Below are 24200 nucleotides of genomic sequence, written 5' to 3'. Positions count from 1 at the left end.
TGAGCCCCCCAGGTGCCCCTGGTATTCAAGTTCTTGATGAAAAGGAAAGATCACAAGAGGAGAAGGGAAATCTATGAGTCTATTTTTAGCCAATAAATACTTTCTTTTTGACCCATATTTTCCAAACAAAAATGTACTAAGTTCTTACCCTGAGTCAGCTGCAGCTGTGCTGGACACTGAGATATATTAGCAAACAAGACAGACACATATCTTGCCCTTTAGGAAATTATAATCGAGCAGAAAAGATAGATCCTAAATAAACAATTCAACAAAACTTAATGGGTACTAGCCCTAACCCTCTTGCAGCAGAGTGAATTTTCCAAAGATGGCTGCACCAATACATATCCCATTCAATATGCTCTCTCACAATGTAACTCACACTCTTCCATTGATATATGGGGTCTACCTTCCCTCCTCTTAAAACCAGGTGGACTTTGTAACAGGTTTGACCAATAGAATGTTGTACAAGTAACAGAGTGAATGTCGGGTGTATAAAAAGAGACGCAATTTCCACCAATTCATCAATCTATATATCTCTCCCTGCTCCCCTCATCTCCCTCTCTCAACTCTTCCTTTGGAACCCAGCCCGTCATGTTTGTAAGGAAGCCCAGACCACATGGAGAGACCACATATGGATATTCCAGCCAACAACAGGTCTCAGCTGAGAGACAGCACTAACCCCTACTTGTGTGAATGAACGAGACTTTAGACGAACCCAGCCTCAAGGCTTTGGCTCTTCCAGCTGAGTCTCTACACATTACGGAGCAGAAAGAAGCCGTCCTCATTGTGCTCTGTCAAATTCCCAATCCTCAGAATCTACGAGCATAACAAGTGATTGCTTTCTGCCACTAGGTTTCAGAGCGATTTCTTCTGCAGCCATGGCAACTATATTACTTCTATAGGCTTACTTCAGGAAAGAAAGAATACTGGGCTAGAAATAAAGAGAGAGTAAAATACACCACCATTTCTGTGTTTTAATAGCTATTGATACTCAACTGGCTGTGTGAACTTGGGCATGTCATTTCCCATCTCCGAGTTCTTAGTCTTCCCATGTATAAAGTAAGGGTATGGGGCTGGATGATTTCTAACACCCTAGGAAGCTTGAAAACTCTACTAATGGAGATTCATTTATAGGATGACCCAATCAAAACCATGTCAACTGATACGGCAAGAAGTGAACTCTTTAATTGAAATTCCTGATTTTGTTTGAAAATTTTTCTAGAGGGTGAACTCAACTCAAGCCATTAGAAAAACAAAAGGATTCCTCTAATGTATAATTCATGAAAGAAGAGTGGGTTTGACCCAGCAGGTCATTTGGAATAAAAATGCCATAAAAATAAAATATATTATCCCTCCCCTTCTGCCTCCCTCATCCCTTACACTAGCTGGAGTTCAGGTCAAAGGTTTAGTTGATTCATTCCAGAATGGTCATTCCCTCCAGCCGCTCCAGTAACAGACAGACACTGCAGATGTTGAGGCAGGGTTTGTCCCCGCCCCAGGGCCCCGAGTCCTGAGTGATACGGCCTCTCCTCCTTCCCCGGGGGAGATGACCTCACCTTCTAATGGACTGCCCAATTAGGAAGCACAGGAGACTGTTAAGAAGACACCCCTCCGCTTCAAAAGCTTTGGGGAAATTCCCCAAGGGGCCAACCTGTTTCACAGAGCAAAGGGAAAAAAAGTAGACAGCCTGTAATTAGTATAATAACCTGTTCGGATTCCACCTGCCTGTGATTTCCCCAGCTTGTTCATCCATTCATGTATTCATTCACTCAGGCAACAAATATTTACAGAGCAGCTGGGATGTGCAAGCCCCGGTGATACGACAGGTCCCCCAGAAGGAGCTAACGATTTGTGTGCAAGCGATTGATTAAGGAAGTGCTCCCAGGGGCATCTGGTGGGGAGATGGGGGGAGGGCGGGACAGAGAAGAAGAAGATGCCAACTGAAGGTTGATTTCAAGCAAGTCCAAGCCTCGGCCTGATCTATAGGGAGCTCTGGAGTGAAAAAGCACGCCTCAGGATTTGTCCCCACTCAAAGCCAAGGAGCTGGGCTTTCACACCTCTGCATCTGATATTGGTATGGGCTGTTCCCCTAGGAACAGAAATCCCAGGCAATCTGGTGCTCTGCACATGCGGGCAAAGTGGCTCCAATAGCCTATGGACAGTCCTTCAAAAGAAGTCACAGGTGCGGGCCAGTAGAAGGGAAACACCACAGAAGCCAAGAGCAGACATTTTCCACTCTGCCATCCCCAGTACATCAGCAAGATCGCACCTCATGGTTGCAAGGTGGCTGTAGCAGCTCCGAACTTCCCACCCGCTCACAACAGTATCCAAAGGCAAGAAGGGGTGGGAAAGAAGCTAGTCTCCCTAATAGATATGACTTGTCAGAGGAAGGAAGATTTCTCCTGGTAGGCTCCAACTTGGCATCGTGTGCTATTTGCCAGAAGTGGGTCAGTGCACACTGTTAAACCAATCACTGCCAAGAGGACAGGATTACTGTAAATGGTTATCTGGATTGAGAAGGGGTCAAGCATCCCCTGACATCTTGCCCTGAGCATCTTGCCCACCTGCTTGATACCTGATGGGTTTTTGTTAGCAAGGAAGAAGAGGGAATGGCTTTGGGGTGGACCATGAGCTGTGTGCGTGATGCTAGCCAATCAGAACGCACTAAGCTCTCTGGGCTACAGTGATTGGTTCACAGATGAGCATATTACTCAAGCCAAGCCAATCAGAGTTAACCCTGAGAATACTGCTTTGGTCACCAGGAGGGGGTGCTTACTCCCTGAAAACATCCTAGGCCTGAGTTGTGACAACCGTCTTGGCATCATGAGGAACTTGCAAATAAAACCATCCCAAGGAGGGAAATGAAGTAGAATAGAGTGGTTGAGAGATCAAATATGGACTCAGAGCCCCTGAATCCAGGTTTTCCCAAAGCCAGCTCTAAACTTGGGCAGAAAAAAAAGAAAAATGTCCAGGTTAATCCAGGTTGGGTTGGGTCTTCTGTTCTCTGCAATCAAAAGATTCCCAAGTGATACAAGTGGCGAACAAGTCAGACACCCCCTCTGCCCTCTTGGAGTTCAAAGTCAAAAGGGGGAGGCAGGTGCTGAACAAAAAATTACAAGTACAATCTGAGTTAAAAATGTCAAGTTCAGAGGACTGGCAGACCGCATGAGATGGAGGGGCCAGTCTGGTCTAGAGTCAGAGGAGGCCCCCTGGTGTGGTGTGGTTCAAGCTGAGATGGGAAAGGAAATGGCCATTTTCCAAGTGGACTCCACTACCCCTTGACTTCCCAGACAGAGCAGGGAGCAGGCACTCACTTGGGGGAGCTCACGGATTTCCTTTCTCTCTGACACACTCCTTACTCTTTCATCCATTCTTTCAGTACACTAATTTGTTCAAGGGGCGCCAGGGTGGCTCAGTCATTAGGCATCTGCCTTTGGCTCAGGGCGTGATCCCGGCCTTCTGGGATCGAGCCCCACATCAGGTTCCTCCGCTGGAAGCCTGCTTCTTCCTCTCCCACTCCCCCTGCTTGTGTTCCCTCTCTCGCTGGCTGTCTCTATCTCTGTCACATAAATAAATAAAATCTTAGAAAAAAAAAAAAAGCCGCCAAGAACGATCAGCGTTTTTTGGTTTTTTAGTTGTTTTTGTTTGTTTTTGTTTTTTTGTTTGTTTTCCTGCGCTCCTATAAAAGTCTTTAGTACTGGAGAAACACTGTGATTTCTTTTCTGTTCAGGAGTGTTTTCTTTTTCATTCCTTCATTCCCTGTGTTAACTGGAGCAGTCGAGTCAGGCTTTGAGGTAGGGGAGGGATATGAAGAACTCTCAGTCCCGTGCAGGTCATCAGTGCAGCCGAGAGATGCTGTATGTAGGAGAAACCTTCCAGGAAATGTGGGACTAACACCTCCTCAGAGAGAAAAACCACTCTCTGCTCTCTTCTAATGTGGCCCAGGATGTTTGTTCTCTGGCATCATTCGCTGACTCAGAGGGGAGAAACCTTCTAGGTTCAAATGTCCCAGTGTCACTGTCTCTGCCTAGCTACATGGTCTCAAGCAAGGCTCTGAGCCTCAGCTTCCTAATCTGTGAAATGAGAATAATAAAGTCTGACAAATTTTAATAACATCTGCCTGAGTGAGTGACGTCAGAGGCCCAGGGGAGCACCAGGGGTGATACAGTCAGGGACTGTGGCGATAGGCACGTTCTATCAAGTCGTGACCTGCGATGGCACACCTTTGCTCAACAGTGGCCCTCAGGCCCCGTTCTCCAGCCCCAAGCAGAGACTGACTCTCCTCATGCTCTCTCTTTGCTGACCCCACTGCCCATGCCCTGATTCTGGGGCCAGCACTGCAGTTTCCATAGCAGGCACTGGGTGAACGTGGCTGAGTGGAAGGGTCATTGCAGTGGCTCGCCACCTCAGGCTGGGAAGACTTGCCTTTCTGCGACCTCATTTCCACTGCCTGAAGCTGATTTGCTCCTTTGGGAGCAACTCAGCCACCAGGACCTTCACCTTGATTCCAAAATGGAGGAGCTGGGGCAGACCCTTGGTGCTTCACCATCCACTTGGTGATGTATGCAAACCGCCTCCGAAGGCCAGCTCCCTTCACGTGATGTGAGTGGGGCTCTGGATTGTGCCATTCAACTTGAACATAGGGCTCTGCCAAGCTTTGCAACCACCATTTGTGCCAATGGGCATTCTAACACATCGGGACAACCTCAAGGAGCCAACTAGGTCGGTCTTTAGAAGCAGGAGTCAGGAAACCACGTCTGAGGGCCCTCTGCTCTCCAGCCATCCCTGGCTTTCCAAATGGTGTTTCCAAGGTTGTGTCAGAGTCCCCACAGAGAGGGAGGGCCTCTAGGTGGGTCCTGCCTACCAGCCTCCTCCACAACCTAACTGCAGGGAGAGCAACCCAACTCCTCAGCATTTTAGAAGTGGGATGCTAAATAAGGATGGGTTTGAAAGAAAGGAAAGAAGAGAGGAAGCAGGGTCATGATAAGGCTAGTTGGTTGTTAAAGCTCGTCTACTTTTTACGGTTGACTCCCCCATCGCCGAGAACCTCCGACTGACATTTTTGTTCTAGTGACTTCAAGGAGAGAATGTCCTTTCACAACTGATGTAGGGTAAATGGATCAGCTGTTTCTTAATCCTAAACAATGCTGGTGGTGCTGAGGCAGAAGACTCTTCAGAGCAGGGCACCTGGGTAGTGCAGTCAGTTAAGCATCCAACTCTTGGTTTCAGCTCAGGTCGTGATCCCAGGATCATGAGTTCGAGCCCCGTGTTGGGCTCTGTGCTCAGCAGGGCGTCTGCTTGAGACTCTCTCTCCCTCTGCCACTGCCCCTCCCCCACTCTCTGTCTCTAAAATAAAGAAATTTTTAACCAAAAAAAAAGATTCTTCAGAGCAGCAGTACTTCATTTCAGTGTGCACCCAGATCCCTCGGCAGCTTATTAAAAATCCAGATGCCTGAACTCCCACACTACGAGGGTAGTGACTTTGAGTTGGGGCCTGGGGACAAGAAGGGGCCTCAGTGACGGCAGGCATGGACAGGGTTCCCTGTGTCAGCCTCACCTGCGGTGCTGAATCTCAGAGACCAAATGGCCACAGAGTTCACACTCTCAAGTCAGATCCGCGGGCTTCAAGTCAGGGAAGTGTTTATAATCGTGTATATACCATAGGGTTTGTGAAGATAAAATGAGTTAGTGAGTATAAAGCACTTGGAACAGTGGCCAGCACACAATATGTGCTCAATAAATGTGACCTTACTAATTACTAATACTATACTATACTATAATTACTAATATCAGGGTGGAGTCCAGGAAGCCCTGGGTGACGGACAAGCAGCCCTGGGTCATTCGGAAGCGGAAGAGCCACAGGCCACCCGTGGAGGACCACGGATGTACAAATACACGGACCAGCCTTCCTCACCTGCAGGCCACTCCTTTCCCTTTGGAAAGAAACAAGGAGTAAGACACTTGCGTGCCACCAAGCCATCTGTGTGTCTGAACAAGCAGCAGCTATTTTTCCCTCAAATGGAAATAGCTTGTTATTCCAATTAGATGTGTAAAACATACTAATTACCCACCCCCCAAATCAGAAAGGTCAGAGATGGAAAGAAAAAAAAAACTACAAATAATCCCCAAACCCAGAGGAAATAAGTAGTAATGTGTTGTTTCTATGCCTACACACAAACACACACACACACACACACACACACACACAGATTTTTTTTTTCTTTTACCGTAATCACCGTTTTGCCTTTAATAATATGACAGGAACATCTTGCCATGTGAATAAACATAGTCATTCATTTGAATGCTACTCAGTATTCCAAAGTATGGACATAATGTTATTCAGCCAAACCCTAATCGTAGGACATTCAGGTTACTTCCTTTCTGGCTGATGGTCAGCAAGTGCGGGAATATTCGAGTTGCCCGTTCTGTGGGGTCTTGCGCTTGTCCCTCGGTGACGGTGACGGCGGGCACGGACAGGGTTCACTGTGTCAGCCTCACCTGCAGTGCTGAATCTCAGAGACCAAATGGCCACAGAGTTCACACTCTCAAGTCAGATCCACAGGCTTCAAGTCCAGCTCTGTGACTTCGGGCAGCTCATGAACTGCCAAAGGCCTCAGTCTCCTGCCTGTAAAATGGGGACCCTGAGCAGGGTCTGAGGGAATGCGCCAAGTCTCAGCAGGGTGGCTGGCACCTGGTAGGCCTCAGTCACTTACCAGGCACTTGCCAAATATTTAGTGAACAGAAATGTCACTAAATATCATTGCCCGTTAGTCAAAACATAGGATAAGTTCCGAAGGTCGGAAGGGCTACACGTTTTAAAGACTTACTTCATACTATCAAATTGGCCTCCAGAGATGCCGTACCTCCCACAAAATAGAAGAATTCTGGTTTCTCTTGGCCCTCACAAACACAGTCAGCCACTTTCTGAGCTGATCTGTCCCGCTGTGGGTGGGGAGGGCCTGGAACTGTCACAGCAATTCCTTGAGGCCACAGAGGTGAGGCCTCTGGAGTCACATCTCTGTCAGGAAGAGCGAGATGGCTGGTAGCCCACAGGGGCAGGGAAGCATCCGCCCTCTCACCCTGTGACTAAACCACATTAACCTTTCCTGGACACTGGAGTCACGTCTGCCAAAGTGTATCAGCGGAACATTCAGGCATCTCTATCCCGGACCTTGCAGAGGCCGCTGCTGCCCCCAGCCCAGCTGTGTCTCTCAGGGCGTCTGGAAGCAGTGTCACCCCTTCCAAGCGAGGACTGTGGTCCGGCAGTGAGGCTTCCACGGGTGTCCCAGCGTGGCAGCCCGGGCCTCCTTCCATGGCCTTCCTCCTCCCTCAGCTGTGACCAGCTGGTCTGTTTTTCAGCCGCCAATGGCTAATTCCAGGATTACGCTTTCTAAGTTGATGAAATGTAATATCCACAGTGTAAAAGCTTGAGACTTGCTCCCAGCAGTGAAGCATGGGGCATTTCTCCAGGGGCCGGAGATCGCGTTTAGACCACGATGAGCACGGTCTGCACTGCTAAACCCTTTCACGACACACGGCCCGGTGAAAGTGAGGGAAAATTCTGGCCAAGAGGGATGAACTTTACTATGACATGTTCTTGGTTTCCAAGGAATTGGAGAATCTGCTCTGGGTCACGTTCCCTGAAAGTGTGGAGAAAGGGCAGGGGGAGGTTTCTTCCGGGTGGTATGACATTCTCTCCCCAAAGTTTTCCCCTCAGAGAACATTTAGGAGAGGGGACTTGAAGAACACAGAAAGAAAAGGAGCATTTTCAAAAGAGGGAGCTATTTTTCATTTTCTGCGGGGACTTGACACCTATCACAAAACAACTTCAACCCACAGAAAGACCTTGTTGGAGGCTGTTTTTTAAATTTCTTCCTTAGCTGAAGAACAATGACAGTTTCCCCAGATTGTTAAAAGAAAAAACAAACAAACACACACAGGCATTCAAAGAGTTCTAAGAAAAAGAGGTTGTTAGTAACAAAAATAATAACAATAATGACAACCAACACTCATGAAGCCCCTAACACTTTTAGGTAGTTCACTACCCCGTTCACCTTCAGGAAATCTCTGTAGAGCCCGAAGACGAAAATGAAGCTTAAAGAGGCAAAACAATTCGATCAACGTTGGCTAGGGTGTTTCTAACCTTTTATGAAAGCACACGTTTTAAAAAGCATACATTACCAGGGTGCGCTTTACCAGCTGGCTAGATCTCACCAGATGAACACATCCACGGAACCAGGAGCTCAACCACAGACCTCCAGACACAGACCATCCCGATCAGCCCCCCAGGAGCTCCTCTCCTGCTCCTGCCACTCACTGACCTCCAAGGGCCACCACCGCCCTGGACTTACACCATGAACTCATTTGCCTGCTCTCAAGTGCGCATACATGGAATCCTGCTGTACCTACTGTCCATAATTCGCTTCCTGTGGCCCGGTGTCTGTTGGAGTCACCATGTCGCTGCATGCGGTTCTAGTGTGTTCATGCTACTTGCAGCCTAAGACTCCATGGTGGGGGTATCTGCTCAGTCATCGAACATTTGGGTGGTTGCCAGTTGGTGGCTCTTACAAATGGTGCGGCTATGAACATGCCTGAATGTGTCTTCTGGTGCACGTGCGGGTGCACGCATCCATTTCTACTTCCCAAAGTGGCTGGACCCATTTACACTCCCACCACAGTGTAGGGGAGCTCCAGGTGCTTTACTGCCTCAGTGAGACTGGGGATTGGCTCTCGTTTTTGTTCTAGACATTCTGCTGGGGGGATGTCAGATACCTTTTAGGGACAGGGACAGAGCATCAGACCCAAACATGTCTAGAACCATGCCTAGCCTGGTGCTGGGCACTTGGAGGGTGCTGAAGGGATAGCTGTTGGATTAGTGAATGACCCCAAAACACTCGTGATGGGGTTTTTTTATGAGCTTTTTAAAAGCTTTTATTTATTTATTTTTGCGAGAAAGAGAGAGAGTGTGCGCACGAGTACCTAAGTGGGGGGAAGGGCAGGGAGAGAAGGAGAAACAGGCTCCCTGGGAAGCCCAACGCAGGGCTCAGCTTGATCCCAGGACCCTGAGATCATGACCTGAGCCGAAGGCAGACACTTAACTGACTGAGCCACCCAGGTGCCCTTGTGGTGTTTTCTCAACAATACTCTGCTATTGTCTCCCCCTCAGTCCCAGACTCCTTGCCTATCCCAGGCCCTACCTTCTCTGAAACCACACAGCCAAACAGCCTGACATAACACCTTCTTAGAGACTTAGAGTCAGTAGTAAAAGGCGGCCAAGGCAGGCTGTGAGTTGACGCAGGAGGACGCAGGCACAGTCACCAGGGGAGGGGTCCCAGGAGACAGAGCAAGGCAAATGTCCCAGGTACCACCTACAGCCAGAAGTCAGCAGCAACTGTTCCCTTCAAAGAACAGACCCTGGAGCAAAGGGAGGAAGAAAACCAAGAAGGCAGCTGTGCCGACAACCCCACCCATGGGCACTAGCACATCATATAGGAGAGAGGAGGTGGGGCGTTCTGTGAGCTAAGGACAGAGAAGAGTCTCTTAATTCCCTTGCAAACGACGTGGGCTCATTAGAGCAACTCTTTCAGAGGAAACCAAATAAATGACGGTTCTAATTTTAAATACCCCCCTGATAACAGGATTAAATATGATTAAGATAGTTCTATTTATTGGGGAAAATAGACAGCTGCCCAGAGCCCACTGCCCTCAAATGCACGTGGGCTGAGCGCTTCCCTTTGCTGCTTCTTTGTTATCCCACTGGCAACGTCTGGGAAGGGCACAGTACCAGCGATAGTGAGCATCGGTGAGTGCTTACTAGATATGAGACCCAGCCCCAAGCACCTTGCTGAAGTTGCCTCTTTGAACGTTTGCTAAAATCCTACAAGGCAGGGACTATTCCTGTCCCCATTTAAAGTCGAGGGACAGAAGCCTGGAGAGGTAGAGCTGAAGATCAAGCTGGTTAGCAAGTGCTAAAGGAGGGATGTGAACCCTGATGTCCCAGCTATCCACTGCTGTGTAACAAATTACCCCCAAAACATAACAGCCTAAAACCACCACCATCTGGGCAGGGCTCAGCCCCATGCAGTGCTGGGGTCACTTTGGGTATCTAACTAGTGGAGGGGTTCATCTGGAGGGCCCAAGATGGCTTCTCTCGCATGACCAGTGACTTGGCAGGGAGGGAGGCTGGGCAGATCATCAGGGACTGTCACCAGAGGGAAGAGGTGTGACCTCTCCAGTGAAGCCATCTCAGGGTAACAGCACTCTTACAGGGCAGCTCGGGGCTCAGAGAGTGAGCCAAGGGACTACATGGAAGCTGCCTGAGGCCTGGGCCCACAGCTGGCCCGGCATCGCTTCAAGCCTGTCAGAGAGCCCAGTCAGACCCAGGGCAGGGACACAGACGTGACCTCTCAGGGGCAGGAATAGCACAGTTTCTTCAGTCGGCCATATTTTTGTCTTTGTTGGATAGCAGAGCCCTGAGCCATAACCATGAACGTATCCTGTTTTACTGGTTATTGTTAGGGGTCTCCTTTGTGCTTGGCATTTTACTCACTTCCTAAAAGAGAGAGAGAGAAGAAGAAGAAGAGGGGGAGGAGGAGGAGGAAAGGAAGAGGAGGAAAAAGAAGTAGGAGGAGAAGAAGGGGGAGGGGGAGGAGGTGAGGAGAGGGTGAGAGGGAGAAGAAGAGGGAGAAGAAGGAGGAGGAGGGGGAGGAGGAGAAGGAGAGGAAGGGGAGGAAAAAGAAGAAGGAGGAGGAGGGGAAGAAGAAGAAGAAGAGGGGGAGGAGGAAAGGAGGAAGAGGAAGGAAGGGAGGGGAGAGGTGAGTACAGAAGAAACCAAGGGAAGGGAAGTGAGGATACAAGCATTTCTCATTCTGTCAATAAAGAAACTGAAGGTCAGAGAAGTGAGTGCCTTGTCCAAGGTCACATGGCTCATGAGGGTGAACGTCAGGATTTGAAGCCCCCCTTCTTTCCTTCCTTCACAGTTCTTTCCCTCTGGGCCCATGAATGCTCCCGCCTGGCAAGCCTGCGGCCATACATTGCCCAGTTCCCAAATACAGCCTCTGACCCCTCACTTTTGATTGAAGAAGCCCCAGTTTCCAGAAGAGGCTGCCCTGAGCAGGGCGCTAGCAGAGTGGCCTTCCCTCCGTGGCTGCTCTGCTTTGTTCAAGAGGAGACGAGCCATCGCAGGGATCAGCTCCGATGGCAGCGAGGATTTTCCTCCATCTGTCCACCCTTCAGGCCCAGTTTCCTCCCAGTTGCTTCAGGGAGATACCAGAACTACAGATGCCACTCAGAGACGGAAAAATGCGTGTAGCCAAGTGGATCTCCAGTGCAGTGGGCAACTTTAAGGATGTGTATGCGGGACCCAGAAAACCGCCGATGAATCCAGGGAGCTGCCTGGGCGAGATCTCTCATCCTTCACACCCTGACACAACACAGGAGCCTCCGCGACGCTCCGACACCGTTTATTGCTGTAATGTGTCAGCGTGGGTAACGGAAAGCAGGCAAGGAAGGCTTAATTATAAAAAGGAATCTTTTCAAGACACTTTAATTCCCTCATTTTTTTTTTGTCCTGACAGGAACTCACACACATACACAAAAATGTGAATCTAGTTTAATTTGGGGCTCTCAAAACGATTGTGGATGGGATTTCTTAATACCCCTTGGTTCGATCTTAGAATTCCAAAAATTTCTGGCTGAGATTTTGCTTTGCTGGGAGCAATGTAGCAAGGAGGTGGAAAGTGAGGGTTCTAGAGACATCTGCCTGCCTTCGAGTCCTGCCCCCACCCCTCAGCGGCTGGGAGGCCCTGGGTAACTCATGCTTCTGCTCAGTTAAATCAGGTCTAAAATGGAGAGAGAAGCAGAGCCTCCCTCCTCGGTCTCCTATGACATTACAAGAGGCAAATACGAAAACAGCTTACTGTAATACCTAGTACTTACCTACTTAGTGTTCATGTCTATTAAATATTAGGTATTTCTGTATTGTTATTATTAAGTAGCCCAAAGAGTTCAAACATCTAAAGAGTCACATATATGATGTGGATATGTGCAGATCTCAGTGTAAAATGACCAGGTATATATATATATATATATATGCCCCTGTCAATCACTCTTAAACATTTGCATTATTATCAAAGTAATTTGTTTATTCTAGAAAAAACTTTAATATAGAAAAGTAGAAAGAAAAAAATCACCACCATCTATTATCCAAGGACCTATAGAAAAACATTTTTCAATGTTTTGGCCAATATACTTCCAGTGTTGCTTAGTGCACATCAATATATTTAATTCTTTTTTCATAAAGTACTTGCTTTCTTGTAAGTTGCTCTACTCACTGGTGATGTATCGTAAACACAGTCACACGTCATTCCTACACAGCATCCCATGGAACATCTAGGTAGTCTTCCTTCCATCTCCTGAATATATCACTATTTTTTTAACTGATCCCCTGCTGTTGGACATGTAGGTTGCTTTCACTATTTTTGCAATATTAAAAACAACACTGAAATGAACATGTTTGAAATAAGATGCTGTGCACTTCCATGGTCTATTTCCTTTGGATAAACTCTTAGAAATAGGATTTCTAGGTCAAAAGTTCTACACATTTTTAAGGTTTTAGGTAGGCCCGTTGCACCCTTCAGAAAGGGTGCACCACTCCCCCCAGTGGTGAAGGAATGGTTCTTTCCCCTGTATTTACCACTGCTGAGCATTCCTTGTTCAATTCTTCCAATTTTTTATTGAGCACCTACTGTTTTGCAAGCACTGCTGAAAATGACTGGAACAAGTCCTTTTCTCCCTATGCTCCATCTTCTCAGATTTCATATACACAACTCTGAGGATCTGGTTTCAGTGTGGCCCCTTTATCTCTCTACTTGCCTGTCAGAGAGATGGACAGCCTGGCAAGTGGAGCAGGGCTGGAGACAGAGCTTCAGTCTCTGGGACTGTGAAGAGCCCATTCTTCTGTCCTTCACCCAGGAACGTGCCAGTTCTAACGCCTCTTACCTACTGCTCTTGTGTCCTCTGTGCCTTGCTCTGCTCTTCTAATCTAAGCCTTCTCCCTAAATGTGTGACATTTAGGGAGAGGGTTTCAACGCAAACACTGACTCTAGTGGATGAGTCATGATAACCTGGCTCTCTGACTGAGGACTCTGAGGCTCATGTGAAAGGATGCTGTGATTGATTAGTGATGTCTGCCACAGACACAGGAACAGAGGAAAACAGTTAAGTGTGCCTAAGGATTCTGTTATTTACTCCATCTCCAGGCTTTGGCTGTCCTCAGATCAGATCCTGCTGGATTCGTGTGCCCTTTTCCTGTACTTCTGCTCTCTTTTGCTCCTTTCTTCTTCACGCTCCCCCTGGTTCACTTTCTCTTCCTTTGTTTCTGTACTTCACATACATTTCTCATCGCTGTAAATAGTTTCCAACAGACTACCTCCTCATCGTACCTAGCTTGCCAAGAGAGCTCTCTGTTGCTCTCTCGCTCTCGCTCCCTTGGTCTCTCTTCCTTCCTCTGCCTCTCTGTTCCTACAGATCCTCCATTAAGTTTACCTCTCTGTGTTACCAGAAGCTGTTGGTGGTAAAGAGTACAGCCCAGGCCAACAATACGTAATTGATGGACTGACCACAGGAGGGGCTGTTTCCCTCAGGAAGCCCACTGTTTAGGAAGGAGGGGCCTGGTGCACCAGGAAGCCACCTCACAGGAAACAAAGCACATCATTTATGGTGCTTTGTTCACGTTAAAGCATTGCCATCTGCCTCACAAGTTCCCAGAGACTGGTAAAATGTCACCTGTAGAATCCACTCCATGCTGCCCCAGGCCTGTGGATAGCACTGAAACACAGCCCGATGGGGTTAACGGTCTCTGGACATAGTATTGTATTTCCCATAGATGGTATCCCCTTGCTGAGCTCTAACTATGGATCAGATATTGTGCACGCATTATGTTATTGACTCTTCACATTAATCTAGAAGGTGGTTGCGAGTATTATCCCCATTTTACAGATGAGAAAACTGAGGCTCAGGAGTGTAAGTAACCTGCCCCAAATCTCTCTGCCAGGGAGTGGAGGGGCCTCCAACCGGGTCTGTGCAGCTCCACACCATATATTAGTCAATAACATATATACTGCTCCCTGGGCGGGGTGGGGGAGGGGAAGGAGGGGCAAGATGTCCTGCCTATCCACCCCAGCACCCCAAAGAACTTGGGAATAAGGAAGACAGAATCACCATCTGGGAGTGAAACCACATAGGCCATACGAGAGCAGATCAGCAAACTGCAAAGTGGTTCTAAAGGATACTACAGGGTGTAGATCTATAGGAATGAAAGTATTTGCCTTTTTAAAGAAAAAAATAATCATGTCCCTTTGAAGGAAGCTCAGCTACCACTAGTGGAAGCCTTCAAGAAGAGGATTTAAAAAAGGATTTAAAGGCTGCCCCTCCAAGCACCACTCAGGGAAGGGTGGGCACACCAAGTCTGCTCTGCCCAGTGGCATACCCTGTTAGGCTACTCGTCCACTAACCCATTATTCACAGGACACCTGCTATGTGCCAGCCATGGGCTGAGCACTGTCCTGGAACTCGCGGAGCTGAGGTCCTCATCAGGAGGCAGCTTCATGGTGAGTTTGTGAAGTCTGAGCAGCAGGGCCCTCCAAGAGCCCTTACAGCGCGTTCGTGCGACCACAACAATTTGGTGAAATTTGCCAGTGTGAGACACTGCAACAGCCATCAGTTAAGGCCACCATCTCTACTTTGACTTCCTCCCTGTATCAAACATCAACATTCCCATTTGTGCTGACTTAATTTGGTCCCCCGGGACAGGGACAAGGGCACACTTGGGTTACTTGGGAGGAAACCCTGGCCGGCAAGTGGGAAAGGCGACCGGCAAGGGCAGTCGGCCAGCACAGGTCAGCTCCCTGAGTGAGCACCTGGAGCTTAATCCCATGGGGGCCTTTGGGGGACAGACTGCTTTAAAATACAAGTTTTATTATTATTTAGGTATGGAAAGGACAGCTTGTCACTCACGGTTCCCAAGAGGACAGGGCACAGCACGCCGTGATGGGCCACACGGGCAAGCACCAGCTTCGGTCAGGAGGCGGAGGATGGGGGAACTGTGCAGAGCCCTTATTGTGGTTTCTGCAGGAAAGAAAGGGTGAGGCAGGATAAGCAGGCTATGCCGGGCCGGTTTGAATAATCCCGGTGGGCTCTGGGACATATGGCTGTCCCTAGCTGTCTGGTACCTGGCCCTTAGGGGGTTAGGGCACATGAACAGTGGGTAGTGGCCTGGAGCATCAGAACCCAGTAAAGGAGGTGGTTGGGGGTATGGGCTCTGGACTGATAAGTTTGCATTTGAAAGATACACTCCATGATGAGGTTTTTGGTTTTTTTCATTTTTCTATTTGGCTAACCCTGGGAGGCCCAATCCCACCAGGGTCAGCAAGGTCCCAGATGTCAAAACATTGGCAGCATAGAAAATAAAGACACGGTTAACACACAGGGTACAAATAGGGCCCCAGAGCCGTCCCACCTCGGGCGTGAGAGAGCCACTGGCTGAGGGCTTCTGGGTTGGGGGGTGGTAGGAGTTATCTCCCCAGCACTGCTGGTGGGCAAGAGGCTTCGGAGAAAGAAAGAGGTCCTGGCAGCAGAAATGGCTGGAACATACTAAAACACCAGGACCTGTGGGACACGGGCAGGACACCAGCAGCTCTGCTCCCTGCACCTAATTTTACATTCATAACTGTAGATTCTTCATTATCAAGAAGCCCTCCAACGTGGTTTAAGCTTTGGACTCTACAAAAGTGGGTTTGTCCCTGTGGGAGACAATCAATATCTGATTGTCGTGGGCTAGATTGTGTCCCCACACAAATTTGAATATTGAACACCTAACCTGCAGCACCTCAGAATGTGACTGTGTTTGGAGAGAGGGTCTTTAAGGAGGTAATCAGGTTAACACGAGGTTGTTAGTGTGGGTCTTAATCCACTATGACCGGTGTCCTTATAAGAAGAGATAAGCACACAGACACACACAGAGGCCAGGCCATGTGAAGACACAGGGAGGAGGCAGCCATCTGCAAGCCAAGCGGAGACCTCAGATGAAACCAACCCTGCCAGCACCCTGACGTTGGACTTCTGGCACCCCCAGAACTGAGAGGAAATACAGTTCTACCACGTAAGTCACCCAGCCTGTGGTACGTGGCTACGGCAGCCGGAGCAAGCTAACATCCTCATTAAGATGTGACAGGCTGGTAACCGTACGCGTTGGCCTCCGAGAAGCTCCCTTTACTGGATCTGGCCTCCCGCTGTGGCCGTGGGGTTATTCGACTTCCCACAGGGCAGGCCCAGGCGGGGTGCAGGATAGCACTCTGGAAGGCTCCTGTGCCCTCTAAAGAGGGCAGCCGTCCTCGGCTGCAGCTGACTGCTCCCACATCTGCTTTGCAAGAGAAGCCAGAAATCTGCATTCTGTAGGAACACTCCCTGTTTCTAAAAGTTGGTAATGAATTCAAACATTTAAAAAAAAAACAAAGAAAAAACCTCTCTTCAGGCCAAACAAAACAACTCCGCAGGCAGATTAGACTTGCGTCCACAGTTTGCGACTCTGGGCTGTGTCTCTTCCTCACAGGGAGCGACAAAGTTCCCATCCACTGGACATTTCTATTCCTTGTTGTCACCGAATCACTTGGCATTGGCCTGGGAGCCAGATCAACCAGGTTAAAAATCCCAACTCTGCCACCGAGGAGCTGTGGGAGCTTGAGCGGGTCACGTGACCTCGTGCGCCTCGGTTTCTCATCGGGAAAGTGCCTGTCACCAGGGTGGATGAGCAGTGAGGGTCAGAAGCATGGCCCTGACAGCCAGGTGGGCAGCAGGTGCCAGGAAGTGAAAGCTCTTCGGTTCGCTTGGTTGGCTGTTGTCGGCCTCCCGGGAATGCTGCAACAGGCAGGATGGAGTTTGAGAGCCCATGGGGCCTGTGATAACTGAATCACAAGGTAAACATCCCCTGGTCATGACCTTGTCGGGCTGTGTGCTGTCCCCTCCTGGGGATGACCTGGCCTTGAGACACTCTCCTTTCCGGTGTCTGCACGCTGAAATACATCGCTGCTGGTTTGGTCTTAAAGGGATCATAATGCTGAGGCCTAAAGGCGGGCCCTTTGTCCTCGATAAAATACCGCTCCTTAGAACACCCACCTTGACCACTCACTTCCCAGGCGTTGGGTCACGGTGTCCAGGGCTCCAAGGGCGTCCCGGGGTCTGCTGCTGGACTCACCGCACTACACATACTCATCTTTAATTCCCACCCAGATGTGTAAAGATGGGAAGATACTGTCAAACATCAACCTTGGGAAATGAGACACAAATGAAGCTAATTCTGTCCACCCAGACCCATCCCCGCAGGTGGGCTAGACAGCTGACAGAGCGTGCGTCTTCCTATTTCATTTTTTTTCGTAAAGTAAACCCACCACTCGGACCATGGGTCAGTCTGGAACGCAGACAACAGTGCAGCCTCAATCAGCAGGTTTTTACAGGAATCTGTGGAATACTCTTGTTGAGCCTTCTGTCTGCTAGAAGGGAGACAGCAGAACCAGGCTTTGGGACTCAGCGGCAATCCTAGCTTGATCATTTCCTAGCCGGGTGAGGACTTTCAGCAAGCTACTTAACGCTTGGAACCTTGATTTTCTTATCTGTGAAATGGGCCAACAGTAATGCCTATCTCATTGATAAGGTAAGAGGAATAAACAAGAGAATGTGAAATACTTAGTTGCTAAAACGCGCCCTGACCCGACCTAAGCACTTCATATGGGTTAACTCCTTTAATCCTCCCAACACCCTGTGTGTATCTACTATCATTGGCCTCATTTTGCCTCAGAGAGAATGAAGGCGGCACAGAGAGGTGATGGAAGCCACGCAGCAAGTCGACGGGCGAGCCAGGATTTGCACCCTGGCGTCCGGTCTCAGTGCGTATGCTCGGAACCATAATGGGAAGGCATTGTTCATAAATCACTATAGATTTATTTATTTGTTCAGCAAATAGTAAAATAAGAAATAACTAAAAGTGTTTTTAAAAATTTAAGTCCTAGATGTGCTGTGGGCAGAACAAAGAGACCCGAATATGGCCTGAGGGGCTAGGAAACCCCTTTTTGGTCACATAACAGGGCTGAGCCGAGATGAGAATACAGAGATTTAGCAAGGACAATTCTGCCATATTGATGTCCTCGGAATCCCGAGGAGAGCCTGCTGAGCCCAGCGCCCTCGTGTGCGACTCAGCAGAACTGGGGTCTCTCCCTCTGCCCCCAACAAGCTCCCTGCAGCGTCTGTGGCTGGTCTGGGGAGCACACTGTGAGCAGAGGAAGCAAAGAAGGGGAGGAAGGGAGAGGAGACTGTAAGGCCAGACAGAAGTCTCATCTCCTAAGTGACCCCGACGCCTGATAGTGTTCTCCCCATCTGGCACGCGAGAAAATCGGGGCTTAAGCGATGAATTCACTTGTCCCAGAACTTCGCAGTGGGAGAGGCAGGATGCAGAGCCAGGTCCCGGACGGACAGAGAGCCACCCCCGAGAGTCCCCAGGGGCAGCCACAACGAAGGAGCTGTGGCAGTCCACAGCACAGACAGCCTCACGCAGAGGTCCGGGGGGCCCCCTAGAGACGCAGGGCAGGTGGGCGGAGCTGAGGAGAAGCCACTCTGTCCACGCTGCCTCTCCTGCCCAGGGCTCTCCCAGGGGTGGTGTTTGGAAGCAGGATGCTCTGACCCTTGGGACTTTCTCTGCCTCTCTCTGAAGCCAAACAGTTCAGGTTTTTCAGAGCAGGGCAGATCCATTAAGTGTGTTCCAGGAGGAATGAAAATTGAGGGAGAAGACTGGGGCATGGACCATCTTACCCTCTGATCCTTGCAGCCTTTTAATTCGAAACTTCCAGAGAGGAGGCTGGTCTTGCTAAAATCATTACAATAATTCAAAAATTTCAATCTCCTTCAGTAAAAACAACACAAGACGAAATATTCACATTGTAATCAGACCACTAATGGGTGGTCTGGGGGTTCAAAGTCAATAACAGTAGTTACTGGGGGGGGGCTTCCTAAATGCAGTGCCGAGTATTTTTTCTTCATTATCTTGCATAAATCTTGTGATCCTTCTCTGGGGTAGATGTTTCATTATCCCCATTTTACAGAGGGAGAAACTGAGTCTCCAGGGGATGGGGTACCTTGTCACAGACACAGTTCACAGTGGCAGAGCCAGGCGTCAGGTGGGGCTAACACCAAATCTCTGCTCTAGTTTCCCAGAGTTGCAGAACCTTCCCGAGTTGCCATCCTCCTGCACCATGCACACCCCTCTCTCTTCTCTCCTCCTCTAGAGCTCAATGGCTAAAAGAGTGGGCACAGTGTAATGAGAACTGGGCTTGAACCCATGCTCCCTGGGCACATATTAGCTGTGTGACCTTGAATGTACACCCTTGAATTAAGCAGAAAAGGGACTTTACTGGTGGCATAACTGAAGAACCCAGGGATAGCCCGGCATTGGATCTGGTCTGATCCAGGGGCTCAGATCTGTTTTCTCCCTCTCCATCTCTTCCAGCTCTGCTTGCAGACTGTTGGCCCATCCTAGTTGCGGTTTCCCTTCATGGGAAACACGCCTGCCACAGTTCCAGCCCCATGTCCTCGTAGGATCCTGTGCATTAGGAAGGTGTCTCAGCCCTAACAGTTCCAGTAGAAGTTGTGTTATGTTTCTGTGGCCCTATGGGGTCTCTGCTAAACCCTGGGCCAATCCCCGGGGTCAGAGGATTCTGATGAACTGATTGGCTTGGGCCAAGTCACGAGCTTTAAGTCTCAGTTGGGGATGGAATCGCCTCCTCCGTACATTCACTGACAGTGGGGAAAGGGGTGGTTCTTCAAGGAAATTAGGGAATGGTCAGCACAAGTCTGAATAGATTCCAGATATGCTTGACAAAAGAGCAACTTCTCCGTGCCTCAATTTCTTCTTCTGTAAAATAGGAATTATTGCAGTGTCTTAGCTCTGGCTGTCATAACAGAATGCCACAGACTGGGTGACTGAAACAACAGAAATTTACTTTCTCATAGTTCTGGAGGCTGGAAGTCCAAGATCAGGGTGTCTGTCAGCCTGGCTGGGTTCTGGTGAGAGCTCCCTTCCTGGCTCGAAGATGGCTACCCTCTTGCTGTGTCCTCACGTGGCCTTTCCTATGTGCACACACATGGAGAGAAAGATCTTGTTTCTTTCTCTTTTTAGAAAGGCACTAATCTCACATGGGTACCCCACTCTCATGACCTAATTGAACCCTAATTCCTTCCCACAGGCTCCATCTCGGATTACCATAGGAGGTTACGTCAACATATGAATTTTTGAGGGGGACATAATTCAGTCCGTAGCTGCTAGCATCTAACCTATTCAGTTAATGTGAGAATTAAAAGATAATACTGTGAAGTTCTTACAGTATTTGGCCCTTATTAAGTACCAGTTAATAAATAGTGGCTTATAGATTACACATCTTTTTTTGTTTGTTTTGTTTTTTATTTAAGTAAAATGAAATTCACCTATTTTAAGTACAGTGCTTGAATTTCCGTAATTCTACACAGCGGGGTCATCACCACCACAAGCAGGGTAGAGAGAGCACTCACCACAGAAGCACCTCCGAGGCCCTTTGTAGCTGGGCTTCTCCCATGACTCCCAGCCCCAGGCAACCACTAATATGCTTCATGTCACTAGAGTTCTGCCTTTTTTAGAGTTTCATACAACTGGAATCACACAGTAGTTTGTCTTTTGTGTTTGACTTCTTGCAGTTGGCATAAGGATTTTGAAATCCATTCATGTTGTTATTGTGTATTAGTATTTTGTTCCTTTATATTGACAAATAGTATTCTATTGCACGGATAGACCACAGTTTGTTTAACCATTCATAACTGATGGGACTGTTTCTAGTTTGGGGTTATTATGAACCAGTTGCTAAGAGCGATCGTGTACAGTTCTTTATCTGAACACGTGTCTTCTCTTTTTTAAAATTTTTAAGTATTTTATTTATTTACTTATTTTAGAGAGAGATTGACAGCAAGCACGGGGAGGGGCGGAGGCAGAGGGAGAGAGAATCTCAAGCAGCTCCATACTGAGCACATGGGGTTCGATCTCACGACCCTGAGATCATGACCTGAGCCAAAACTGAGAGTGAGGCACTCAACCGACGGAGCCACCAGGCGCCCCTGAACACGAGTCTTCTAGACTGTAAGACTTTTATGACGGGTTCTCTGGTTTATCTCACAGTGTTCCGAAGATGTTTGAAAATTACTTGTACCAATACCTGCTACACCATAAAAACCACACACTACATAATCCTACTCATACGGAATATTGAGAAGAGGCAAATGTATAGAGAACAGAAAGTTGACGGGTGATTGCCCGGGGCTGGGACACCGGCGGAAAATGAATATGCCTGCTCATAGGTGTTGGGTTTCTTTTCACAGTGATGAAATGTTCTAAAATTGATGGTGGTGATGGATGCACAACTCTGAATATGCCAAAAACTACTGAATTGTACACTTTAACAGGTGAATTGTATGCTATGTGAATTCTATTTCAATAAAGCTGTTAAAAATTATTGGTTAAATGAATGGATGATTAAATAATTGGATGATTCCATTTATGAATGAATATTCTTGTTTCCTGACTCTTTAATCACTCCAATACCCTTTGGTATTTATTTGTAATTCAGCACACGTACTGGATATCTAGTAAGTGCCAGATACGGTGCTAGGGGCAGAGGGTTCAAAGACAGACAAGACAAGGGATCCATCCGCTCAAAGACACACACTTGAGAGAGGGAAACAGACTATAATTGCAGCTGTGATTGCTAACCCTGATATATCACTCACAATGCCACGTTCACGTATAGCTATAGTCTATATTCTGGTTATAAATATATCTCTTTCTTCATCTACTTCAATGCCACCCTGGAGGAAGGTACTAGTATTATTTGCACTCTTTAGATGGAAACACTGATACAGAGAGGGTCAGTCCCTTGCCCAAGGTTACCCAGCTAGTACATGGTGCAGCTGGGACTTGAATCCCAGGAAGCCTGGCTCAGTGTCCATGGTCCTGGCTGCTGTGTTCACCGCCCATTCAGAGTGACAGGGCTCCAATGGCAAGGGTCCTAGCCATAGCACAGTGGGAGAGCCACGGGCACTGCCCTGTCTCCCCTCAGGCTTGGGTTCTCAGCCCTGCCTTGGTCTTTACACTCTCTCCTCTCTGGCCAGCCACTGGCCCTGACCAAACCCTGCAGACCCCAAGAAAGGAGCCCCCAGACCTACCCCTGGCATCAAGTACTCTCTCATTACCTCTCTGTTTCTATTCCTCTCCCCCAGCGGAATGGAGAGCACTTGTTAGGGACTGAATTGTGTGCCCCACAACTTTGTATGTTGAAGCCCTCACCTCTGAGGACACTGTGTTCAGAGGCAGGGCCTTTAAAGAGCTAATTAAAGTTAAGCGACGTCATCATGGTGGGGTCCCCATCTAATAGGACTGGTGTCCTTACTAAAAGAAGAAGAGACACAGGAGTGTGGTGCACAGGGGAAAGGCCACGTGAGGACACAGTGGGAAGGCAGCCATCTGCAAGCCGGGAGGAGAGCCCTCACCAGAAACCAACGCTGCAGGCACCTTGATCTTGGACCTCCAGCCTCCAGAACTGAAAAATAAATTTCTGTGGCTTAAGTAACCCAGTCTGTGGTATTGTGTTATGGGAGCCCAAGCAGACGGACACCTCACTACACACCTGCTCCTCTCAGAATGCGAGCAGGCCTGTCCCTGGCAGGGAGAGACAGTGACTCTGGAGAGGAAAGGTCTGAAACTCGGGCCATTTTTGGAAATCTCACCTGACAGCAGACACCGGATTGGATCTCCTCAAACCAGTGCTGTGCTGCCATGGGCGCACACATACCTGAGAGCTGACTGGGAAATAGTCAACAAGCGCCGTCATTATCAAACAGTCAATTACACAAGCTCTTATTAAATAAATTATATTAAAAATAAAGGCAATACACACTCAAAACCACCCCTTCCTAAGTATTTTACTATCATGTGTCTGCATAGGAGATAAACCACTGAATGGTGCCACCACTGCACATCTCGTCCCAGGTCCCCATTCAGTGACATCACATTGGTAGCGTAAGTTAGGTCAAGGCACGTGTATTTATTTACACATGTCACAGACATTGGCAAACACTTTAATTCGGAGCTTGATCTATTGTTGTGCTGATGGTCTAGACTTCCGAAAGTGATTGAGAAAATGTCAGTAATTAAGTGCATTGTATATATAGATGTTACGTTGTTAATGGCACAAAAATCAAGGAAAGTTCTTGCAGTATTCAAACACTGCTATCCAGCTCAGCAAAGTCACTCATGCCACTGATGAAAATGAATGTCTTCACTGTTGCGCTTCCATCTTACTCTTTAACATAAGCGAAATTATCAACCAATATTCATGTTGGAGTTGCATCCATTTGTCAGTTGCAACTGCTGCTTGGCTACTGATATGGGCGTTGGGCAAACATCAACAAAAGCATTTTGTGAAAATCATCTGGCTATGTGGAATGTATAATATTCTCTGTTTAATTTATACTAAATTGTATAGTATATTTATATACTATAATTACATAGAATATTTATTTGTACTAAATTGCTCAGTATATATCACTAATATTAGTAAAATGTAAAATAAATAGGCAATATGTGTGAGTACATGTATACATATATATGTACTTTTGAGGGGGGGAGGAGAGGCATTTATTAGGCGTTAAGCATTCAATAGCACATTGCTGTATCAAATCCTCCCTATTTGAGGAGACTAGGGCCCAGGGAATGGAGAGCCTGCCCCACATCCCACACCAGGGCTCCCGAGCCCCCACCCGGAGCTGCTGCGTCCACTCATCACAGCACCCCGTGCAGGTGTGGAAGGGCAATCTAGCGAGACAGGAGTAGTCCCTGGGATTCCATCATTTCTATTTGTTCCTGAAATCCTCTTGGTGCCATACAAATAGCTAAGCCATAAATCCTAGGAGGTGCATAATTTCATTATTCTTATTATGCTTAATTAAAATAACGCTGAGCCTGGGTTAGTGATTAACTTTCTCTCTACCTCCCTCAGACTCCCATTAGGGTAATTTGTTTCTGAACCCTCTGAACAAACACAGGCCAAGATTTTGTTTTTCCTCTGGCTATTTTG

General features: G+C 48.1%; 1 protein-coding gene across 4 annotated transcripts in view; it reads right to left on the bottom strand.

Annotated features, from left to right (window-relative positions):
* The window catches only part of SHQ1 (SHQ1, H/ACA ribonucleoprotein assembly factor), a 326624-nt gene that overhangs the window by 177839 nt on the left and 124585 nt on the right, over positions 1 to 24200 (bottom strand). For all 4 annotated transcript variants that reach the window (XM_040628549.1, XM_040628550.1, XM_040628552.1 and 1 more), the window contains one exon: positions 15016 to 15126. In XM_040628549.1, the coding sequence (XP_040484483.1) occupies positions 15016 to 15126 (111 nt within the window). The remainder of the gene's footprint in view (positions 1 to 15015; positions 15127 to 24200) is intronic.

The sequence above is a fragment of the Ursus maritimus genome, unplaced genomic scaffold, assembly GCF_017311325.1.
Source record: "Ursus maritimus isolate PB19 unplaced genomic scaffold, ASM1731132v1 scaffold_14, whole genome shotgun sequence".
Taxonomy (NCBI): domain Eukaryota; kingdom Metazoa; phylum Chordata; class Mammalia; order Carnivora; family Ursidae; genus Ursus; species Ursus maritimus.
Note: the sequence above shows the minus strand (reverse complement) of the source record. Positions and strands in the feature narration are given on the sequence as shown.